The 10,702-nt window shown below is 35.9% G+C and overlaps 1 protein-coding gene across 2 annotated transcripts; it reads right to left on the bottom strand.

The window, feature by feature from the left end:
- Positions 1–454: 454 nt before the first annotated feature.
- LOC107820721 (lipid droplet phospholipase 1) lies at positions 455–9,697 on the bottom strand. Of its 2 annotated transcripts, none has more exons than XM_075225709.1 (11): positions 9,432–9,697; positions 8,522–8,589; positions 6,509–6,579; positions 6,137–6,379; positions 4,406–4,569; positions 4,236–4,291; positions 4,096–4,148; positions 3,899–4,019; positions 3,167–3,264; positions 1,780–1,879; positions 455–687 (listed from the first exon to the last, which is right to left on the bottom strand). In XM_075225709.1, exons 1-10 carry the CDS (start codon positions 9,560–9,562, stop codon positions 1,808–1,810), a joined length of 1,077 nt encoding a protein of 358 aa, XP_075081810.1. In that variant the 5' UTR covers positions 9,563–9,697; the 3' UTR covers positions 455–687; positions 1,780–1,807. The 2 variants fall into 2 exon arrangements, with proteins under 2 accessions (XP_075081810.1, XP_016502543.2); XM_016647057.2 differs by lacking the exon at positions 455–687 and adding an exon at positions 1,520–1,662.
- Positions 9,698–10,702: the final 1,005 nt, after the last annotated feature.

Below are 10,702 nucleotides of genomic sequence, written 5' to 3'. Positions count from 1 at the left end.
TCATTTAAAATTTTCCAGTGTTTACAAAGTCATTGAAAAATAACCACTATTTTGCTACAACACAGAAAGTTCCAGCATAATATACTGGCGATCGGTGCACCTGTATATGAACTTCCAGCATATTATGCTGGAACTCCAACACGCGAAAAGTTCCAGCATAATATACTGGAGATTGGAGCACCTGTGTATGAACTTCTAGCATAGTATGCTGGACCAGTATATTATATTACAATTGTTTTTAAACGGAAAGTGAATCAATTAACATAATAGACTCCTAATACAACTCAACAAACTCAATTATAACATACAAATTTTGTATTTCTAGTTATAAAAAAGATTCTCAATCGAAAAAACCCTAAAAACATAGTAATATTCAGAGAGATTATATGATTACATTGAATATAGTTAAATACATAAAAATACATTGAATACATGAAGTATAGTAGGTCATCTATAGTGCAAAAACATTTGAATATATACTGCAGATACATTTGAATACATATATACATCTGAATACATAAATTATATTAATTAAAAAAATTATATGAATACATTTATGGAATATAGCAAGACGGTGAATATAATGAAATACATGGAATATAAAAATTCCAAAAAAATTTATAAATACATCTTACCAGTCTTTTTGTTGACTTCAATTTCCCAAAAAGGGAAGTCGATGATACAAACCTGATCATTATGAAAGGAGTGAATAAGATTCTCTGAAGTTAATTGATAGAGAACGACAACGTTACAATTACAAACAATGTTTTAAAAGGCGGGGCGGGGGCGTGAGGCTAGGCGTTTTACCTCTGACGAGGCAAGGCGTTTTATCCTGAGACATGGGGCGTAAGTCTCACGGATCTTTAAATTTTATTAATTTTAAGATAGTATAAAATAAAAAATAATTATAAAATTACATTAAAATTACAAAATTATAAAAAATAATCTATTTAAAATATTTATGAATTATAATTCAACTATGAATAATACGAAAAGTATAACATATATCATAATGTGTAAATTAACTGCAACATCGTTACAACTCAAACAATTGCATAAAGTTCTATTTGGCGAGCCCAGTACACTGGGCGTCGGGTGTGTTCGGGGCATAAGCCCCGACGGCCGAGGCGTAAGTCTCACGGAACTAAGCCCCGCACATAAACTCGGGGGCGTTATACGAGTGCTCTGCCCTGGGACAAGCCTGGGACTCGCGAGTCCCAATTCTGCCTTTTAAAACAGAGATTACAAATACCTTTCAGGTAATATTTTCATTGATGTTTCTAAAATGGCTAAGCCTACATTACATGCAATACTACCTAGAATACTACTGAAAATATATAAAGAACATTGTGCCAGGATCTGTGGCCACTGCTACCACAGAACTCTAGTATTGTGTTTTGTCCTAGAGAAGTTTCCCCCCTCTACAAATTTTTGTCTTCCATGGAAAGGGCGATATCAGATATGTGACCATTTGGTTGGAAGATAAACTCCAACCTCAAGTATAGGAAAGTGGAAATAGTTTTGAGAAAATAATATTTTTTCATTTATACATGGAACCATGTTCATGTACCCTAGAGCACAATGAGTCAACAAAGTTCCTCATAATTGTTTCTTGTTTACAATTCAGAAAAATGGTTATAATGAGATCCAAGAGAATATTACCTGCAATCAAAGATGAGAAATTCAAATTACTTGTCAGCATACCACAACAGGCCTCCTATGCAGGACATCTAGGAAAGAAACGGATATAAGAGACTATAGATGCAAATCTTAGATCACCTTGAATATTTCAGATTTGATTTGGCTTCTATACGATAAAATTATCAATCATATGTTGTATAACATCAGCACCTTCGGCATGCATATATTGATCCTTCACCTGTAAACATCCAATGAGCATTACAGTCTTAAGCCCACACCACATTTAACTAAGGGTGAAAACGTGAAAAAGCTTTAATCTTATTGAGTTGCATTTTTACAGTTTACTCTATATACTTTTAATTGCATTTAGTCACAGGGTTTATCAATTGAATGACAAATTGCATGTAGTTACAGGGTTTATGAAGCGAATGAGAAACTGCATGTATTACAGGGTTTATTAAGTGAATGACAAACCAAATCTAGTTTCAGGATGTAGTAAGTGAATGGCACATTCAACCCCTTTAGTGAGCAACAAAGATGACCAACCCATTCTTTGGAAACTATTGGGAAGAGAACATAAAGAAGAGAGAAAATCAAAGAGAGTGAGAGACATTGCAACTTCTGTTTGTCTGGTTATAAGAAAAAAATGGAAGCATACATTAAGATTTGTCCTTGTTTTGGGAAGAGAAATAAAAGCTCAAGAGAAAGGTATACTCCTTTTTGACTTTCACTATTTTTTCGACTTTATGTACCAAAATGGAGTGGAAATTATAATTCTCTTCCTTTCATAATTAGTGCTTTAAATTGTGATGCCTTTCTCCCAGCTGGCTTATAAATTCAAACAAAGGGACGATAGAATCGCATAAAGTATATAGCAAGCTCCAAGGATGTCAATGTCTAACACTGGCTCTTCCCACCACTACTACCACCACCACCACTACTACTTGGGCTACATTATTGTTTCATTTTTTAGCACCAGGCACTCCTCTAAATGTCATCTGCATGTCTAAAGTGGCAAGAGGTCCAGAAATAGACATGGTTCAAGCCAAAATCTCTCTTTTTCATTTTTCTAGTAATGCGAGGTCAAATAGGAAGTGCAATACTCTTATGATGTATCCAAGAGGGTTAGGACATATAAAAATGGAATAGTATGCCCATTTTTCAAAAGATAAATTGTGGGTGATTGCAGTTTCTCGCCATAACCTAAACCTTGGTCAAGCTGGATAACCTAAACCTTTACTCACTACTTTTTGAGGCTATAAAATAAGCAAGTAACAGAATAAAAAACATGAACATACAGGACAAAGATATGAGTCTCATAAGTGCTTTTTCAGTCTTAAATCTGTGAGGGAGATGAAAGAAGCTTTATTTTTTACATATTGTACAAAAATAATGCATAATTCCTACACCAACGTAAATTAAATGTGACTCGACTGTGATTCCAGGAGAACCAGCAAATATCTATAAATTCTCTGGGCAATCATGTCGTTAAGTATTTGTAGTCAGGAGAGAAAGAGAGAGGGACCTGAATAACACTGTGAGCAGCAAATTTACGCCTGCTCTTGTGAAAGCTAACGTCTACTTTGTCCCATGACACTCTAGACAAACCAGTCACCAATTCCTCTGCATAATTGTCCAAAGCATGAACTCTGCAATATCTAGAAGCCAAGAGAGGAACACACACACACACGCACACACATAGCATAGGGCAAGAAACTCGGATCCCAAAATCAAAATCTCTAGTGGACTAAAACAAAATACAGTTGCAAGAAAAAAACACTCAGACCAAATAGCATAGGGCAAGTTCAGAATTTTGCCATGTCTAAAAAGGATGAGGGCCTAAGCTACATGCATTTGTTTAGGGGCTACATGTTCAATACACGTGGTGTAAGTATCCGCTATGAGTACATGAAGCTTTCTTTATAATTTTTAGCGTATTTTGAAGTATTCTAATGAAATACTCAAACAATGCCCACCTGTTTCAGCTCGATACAGATTGCTAAGGAAAAAGAAGGATCCATATGAGTCAGGGGAGGACCTAATACCATCTCCATTTTACCAACCAAATAGCATAACATTTTAGGATCAACACATTGGTTATTTCTTTTAACAGCGGTACGTAATCATGCATGTATGATGGAGCAGCATTACAGAATGTATCAGAGGCCCCCAGAATGTGAAGGAGGATCGAACTAACAAAACCAAGAAATGATTTGACATAAAGCCAACTTCTTGTCATAAGAAAAGAACTACAAACCTTCCGCCTTGTCCAAAGAATCATCTTCCTTCACAACGGATTCACCCTGCTCACCATCACATGCCTTGCAATGTTCTTCATAGACAATGTGAGGATACTTTTCACTCAAGGAGTCTTCCCACTACAAGCACCAAAATGATTTTCCACATAAGATCTAAAAGGTGGAAGCTAAAAGACATATCGTAGGAAGAATGTACCTTGGGGAGTTCATTATTACGTCTAATAGATGATGTTCTCCAACCAACAATATCTAAACAATTATCGTTAAAGAAATCTATCTTCAGAAGTTAGGGTATCATAAATGCTGAATGTGTGATTCAACATGCAATCAGGATACGGTCATAGCCAACATTTGAATATGCAACTCGGCGCTTGAATGAACGCAATGCAGACCTGTATACATGGATTTTTCAACTAATTAACATCATATACGGTATTTACTACAGGTTCCCAATAAATACAGGACCAATCAATCCTATATGTACTATATTAATCTCTGTAACGTACATGAAGCGTAGTTCACCGTCATCTTCCACCATGCGTTTAAGTAATGGAGGCTTCCCTTCATCATTATCACAAAGAAAAAGGTGCTGCCCTGTTCTTTTGAATATCAAATGAATTACATGAAAAGCAACTTTCTCTAGGGCAGTTACACCAAAAAGAAATGGTACCTGACAATACCTTAAAGAATTAATATTACCAAAAGGTTCAACAGCTGGCATAGCATATCTTATAAGATAGACCTAGAAGAAACCTCAAAATCTTACAAACATGAATCATGAATGCACACACTTGATAAAACAGGAACTACAATTTGACATTCATCAAGATCTAGGCAACAAAAGGAATATGCCGAAGATTAGCAATCGCCTTGATCCTTCAGGATAGTCAGATAAAGGAGCATTTCCATTTCCACGGTAATGCAGCATTAATCTGGGATCAAAATATATGTACGACTAAACACTACCACGTCCAAACAACTGATTCGAAGCTATAGGCAAGTAGACAAACCGAATACGTAAGATTCAGAGCCTTCACTGAATTGACGCTTCTTGAAGAAGCTTCACTGTGGCAGAACATTGATTTTTACCAGTAAGTGCCAAGATTAAAGGGTTAATCTGGAATCTTTGATGCTTTTAAAAGCTCAGAAACCTCCTAAAGAAACCTAAATCACAATGTACGCAGACATACATGAGCAACTTTCAAGGTTACTAAAGAGCGACCATTACGACAAGATCTGAGAGGTTCTTCAGTATGCAGATATATGATATGATAAGATGTGGCAATAAAAAAACCTTTTCATACTGTATACCATTTACCACCCTTGGAATAGATCATGTGTCACGCGAGCTATCAACTTGAAGGGAGATAAAATTTTCCAGTGATGGAGTTCTAATAAAGGTATACACTCCCACTATTTAAGCATGGTAAAAAGACTTTCGGCCCCCTCAAATATAAATTGGAAAACTGAACTCCTAATTCATGGCTCTTCTTCTGCTTCTGTTCAATCATGTCCATATGCTCTTCAAGCCCCTCTAATGGCACTCCCCCTGGCTTTGGCAACTACCTCACCTGCATCATCTCCCTCAACCCACCTCACCCCACTTTGATCTCCTTCAAAAGGATTCCCCAAACATCATACGCTCTTCTTCCCCCTGGCCATTTTTTTTTTTGGTGCATTTATCTGGTCTTTGTTGCTATAACACAAAAATATCCTATTGTGCAGTAACTTCTCCAGATCTCAATGGTTTTTGCATGAAGATCGCACTAACTGGTCAGAAAAGCTTGACATAATTTTGAAATTAGGACCACCATTGACCATTCCTTTTTTTTTTTCCCAGAAACCAGTACAGGCAAAACCACAAAAGAAAACTATAATTTTAATCTTGTATACGGGTATTTGGTGATGAATACTCTTCCTAACTAGACCTGATAAACAACAGGATATCCCATCCCATATCCAAGACACCAATCATGGGATAATGGTGGATAGAAATACAACCCTGTTACAATCCGATCTGAAGGAAAAGTTATATCGGCATGCCAAATGACCCTTAAAACTACCTGGTCTCTAACAGCATCTAAATATGGGAGAGGGAGTCAATATCTATCTGCTCCTAAGCGTCATCTATCAAACAAGGAGAAAAGCATATCGAATGAAGATAATAATCCATTTTCGTCAATGACAAGAATATTACTTTTAAGTATTTGGTAAGATTTCAATAATTACACTTGTACCTGCTTGTTACCCCTAGATCCAAGATGAGGTGTGGCAACAGTGACAAAATTTATTGGTTGCAAACCAGCTATCGTGCCCTTTGACCCTTCTACACATGCATTGGCCAATAAATCCGCCACATTCTCCATTCTAGGAGGTCTATACAATTTCCCAATGGCATATCTTGCCACCAACCCTCCAACCGAATGGGAAACAAAAGAAATTTTCTTTAGACCTGGATTTCTCTTGATCACTTCAAGAACCTAAATTCATTTCCACATCGTTAGTAGATCTGGTAAGCATACCAAGCACTAGAACACATATTAGAAAAAGGATTGTGCTGAAGCGAAAAGAATCAAAAAGAAGAATGAATAGTATCAGAAGAAATTAACCTCCTCAGCCAATCTCTCACCCATTACATCCACACCATCCAATGTTAATTTTGCCATATTGCGTTCACTACCTGCAGAGCAAATCATTTTCAGTAGTCCTCCTTTTGGTATTCCATTTTGTGCACTTATATCCAGTAGTCATCGTAGATTGGATGCAACATGCAAGTATCAACTGAAGCAAGATATGCTACAAATGTCCATACAATCTTGCAAGTAGCTCACTCTCAGCTAAAATGAAGAAGATACAACACAGCGCAAAATTACAGAGTACATTCCACAACGGAATCTGCTTTGAATCATTATAGCTATCTATTAACATAAGAAAGCTCAACTAAGAAATTGGGACAAAGAAGCTGGGAACTCCATTCAGAGCTGACTATTACCTGAAGTTGACTGTTATTACTTATCCATGAAACTACACAAAATGAGAAAGAGTTGGCAATTTCACTAGAAGAATTCAGTGAACACAGTTGCCCACCCTTAATAAGAAAAGGGAGGGGGAAGTAAATAATGAAAACTTAGCAGCGTCCATCCCCATAAACAATGACTAACACCATCTTTTTCTGTTTTCTCTTCTTCTTTTTTTTTTTGGGATAACCATGGTGTCCGAACCAGCTTGCGCCCACCTCGATTGATTCCACGAGGTACCTGCTACCTCCCGCCAACACAGGTACCGAATAATTCTGTCCACCAACGCCTAGACGGATGAGAAGAAAACCACCAAATGTTTTTGCCTCCGTTGGGATTTGAACTGAGACCTCATCTCAACCCACTTTGTTGACCACTAAGCCACACCCTTGATCGCACAATGATTTTTACCATCTTATTAATGAATATAGAATACTTGTAAGTAAGAACTAAAAAGGATTTTGAATCCAATACCCTGTGGACGAGCACAAGAAATGAGCAAAAGTGTTTACCTGCTATTATATACATGTGCCCTTGGTAAATTTTAACAACCATGACTCATTTGTGGTATCATATTGCATTGCTTTACTCAAATGAAAGTTTCTACATAAGAGACACCATGCAGAACTAAAATAAAGTATCCCCTTCTCTAAAAATTTATACTTCTAGATGGGCCAGTTCATACACTCCGATAAAGATAATAAAGAAAGCAAAGGTTTTGAATTCGAGCCTCACCTCCACTCACCAACAAAATATTTTTATGTACTTGGCCAAGTGAGGCAACATGTTATACAACCTGAACTAAATCAATAGAAATGTTTCCTCTCTAGTAACTTATACTTTTAGATGATATGATCTAGAAAAATGCATGAATTCAACATGAACAATACTTTCAAGAATTACAACAATAACAAACCCAGTGTAATCCCACAAGTGGGGTTTGGGGAGGGTAGGATGTACGCAGACCTTACCCCGACCTTCAAGAAGGCAGAGAGGTTATTTCCAGAAGACCATCGGCTTAGGAAAAATAAAAATCTCTTTCAAGAATTAGAAGCCAAAATTAGAGGTGCACAACAACAACGTCTAATTGATAACAACTTAAGCTAATGAACCACAACTAAGTTCAAGAAATAAGTTCCAACTAGGCAAGTCAATGATTACTAAACGGTTATATTGAGCAGCATATATGATATTTCAATTTTTGTACAAAGAGCAAGATTTCAGATGGATAACTTTGGCTTATCACTAAGAACAAAATAACCTCAGTCTACAATCTAATGTGCAATGAAAATGTGCTGAAGTAGAATCAACGGGAATATATTAGAAAATGCAGTTCCTGCCAGGATGATCACTTAACCCTTATAGTTTGTTCTCAATTTGCATGTGGTTTACTTGCACCCGGAACAGATCACATTAAGGACAAAGAGTGAGACCAAATATCAGAACTATCAAAGTGACAGGCAGAGAATAACAAAAAGGATATATGAGATTTATTGCCAAAGCAACAAAATGGTAAGTGCAAAGGGATGAAGGGTGGAGGAAGAGCAATGTACAGAAACACAAGCATATGAAATTAGAAATACCACTCGGAATAGATGAACTTACAATGAACAAAAACTTTGTCAGGAAGCATCCGAACAAACTGCTCAGCACCAAACTTCCAGTCTGTGGCGCTGTTGAAATACATCCATTACAATACCAAACTATAAGTACCTTTGCTTTCAGCTAAAGTAAAAACTAGAGAAGGAATTAATTCCTTTTCATAATTTCTTTTTATCATTACTCCAATAGAAGATCGTTCCATGGCGGCACAGCTACGCATTTCAAGTGAAGGTACCCAAAGCAAATAAACTATTCAATACAGAATGCAGTCTAAGAGCAACTTGTTTATTGGCATGGAGAAGTGGAAATTTTCGTGATCTACCTACTCAAGAAACATTCAGTATGGTGGCGAAAAGTAGAATAGATGAATCTGACCTAGTCATTCAATTATGCTAAATAGGTTTTGAATACGTCCCAGATAATGAAGCAATGAAAGCCAGGGCGGATGTAGCACTGTAACTTTAGCTCAAACCTTGTATTATACTAGCTCTTTAGGTCGTTGTCCTAGAATCCAAAACGCAAAAAGTTCCCTATCCTGGATCCGCCTCTATTAAAAGCCACTCGAAGCATAGATACTCCAAGTAAACAAAGGAACATGTAAAATAACAAAATATAAGCAAAATCTAAACAAATATCCTCCATTTCCATACGAACTACTTATAATATTGGCAGGACTAGAGAACCTAAAATATCAGGGGACTATATATAAGAATCTCAAATCACTAACAACTAGGAAGTAAGATAAAATTCTCCAATTTTTTCCCTTCTAATTAAATTGTAACACTTCAATTTCATAAACAGATAATTGCTTCAACTTCAATATTCCGCAGAACGAATAGAAAATGATAAACATAATATACTGTAAGTTTGTAACTGTAGCGCGCGCGCACACACACACACACACAAAACGCACCTTCCGAGAATACCGTGGACCATAATAACAAGATGATCAGCATCGGAATTTTGGCAACTGAAGATATCTTCGCCGCCGTTAATGGATTCCGATGAGCAAACTCCCCCGTTCTCTACTTTTCCGTTTTCCATTTCGTTTGTTTCTCAACTCTATAATTCTTTAATTCAGAAAATTGATAATCGCATTTAGTACTAGTAGTAAAATGATCAGAATTTGAAATTGAAGAGAAGAAAATGAGAAATAGTAAGAGTTAGGTTAACGCTTTAATTAATAAAGATAGATACGCAGGGGAGAGATGTTGCAGTGAGAGGCGGTTATGACTCATAACGAAAGAGACTCGGATTTAAGGAAGTTCATGACGTGGCGGGGACTACATTTTTACTGATTCACTTTTTTACAGCGTGTTTGAATGTTGTTAGGCGTCGTTTGATAATGTATTATTGGATAGTATTATATTATACTGTATTTTTTATTAATATGGTGTTTAGATAAATTATATAGTTTGTAGTTTTTTATGATGTCATGTCACGTACCAGCACTTACACTATTATAAAGAAAATACATAGTAAAATTATTATATAAAAAGGTAGGATAGAGGATTATTTAATAATAATAAAGGCCAAGATAAGAAAAATACGTAGACAAGATAATCGGTGGCGGAGGCACAAGCCTCTTTACAGGTTCGGTTGAACCTAGTAGCTTTTGCTAAAACAGTATAATTGATGTTTTGGATTCATGAAATATGTATAAATATTAAATCTAGAACCCCATCATTAACATTTGAAGTCGTGATCCCAAAATTCAGAACCTATAAGTTTGAAATTCTGGCTCCGCCTATGAAGATAATGACACGACCACACCAAATTGATCATTATATAAAGTGGCATTTTTTGTTGTTACGTAACGGCGAATTTAACAATACAATACAATAAAATTTAAACAGCAATCAAAACAAACATTGTATTTAAATAATATTATACAATACAATAGGTAACAACCATCCAAACAACTTGTTAATTACTCGGAAAAAAGACAGTGTTTTTCTGTAGATAATAAATTTTACTTTTTATCTTTAATGACATATATTTATAACAACAAAAATATCATAGCAGATTCAAAATTACAAATTTCAAAAAAAATATTCTTGTCTTTATAAAAGGAGATTACGGGATAACTATGGAGGAAAAATAAAAAAAAAATTGCTTATTTTGTGCATTGTTGGTATCAAAAAAATTTCGAGAGGTACATTTAAGACAACAAAATAGCGATCT

This window comes from Nicotiana tabacum, chromosome 11 (assembly GCF_000715075.1).
Source record: "Nicotiana tabacum cultivar K326 chromosome 11, ASM71507v2, whole genome shotgun sequence".
Classification (NCBI taxonomy): Eukaryota; Viridiplantae; Streptophyta; class Magnoliopsida; order Solanales; family Solanaceae; genus Nicotiana; species Nicotiana tabacum.
The sequence above is the reverse complement of the archived record's forward strand: the minus strand, read 5'-3'. Positions and strand labels throughout refer to the sequence as shown.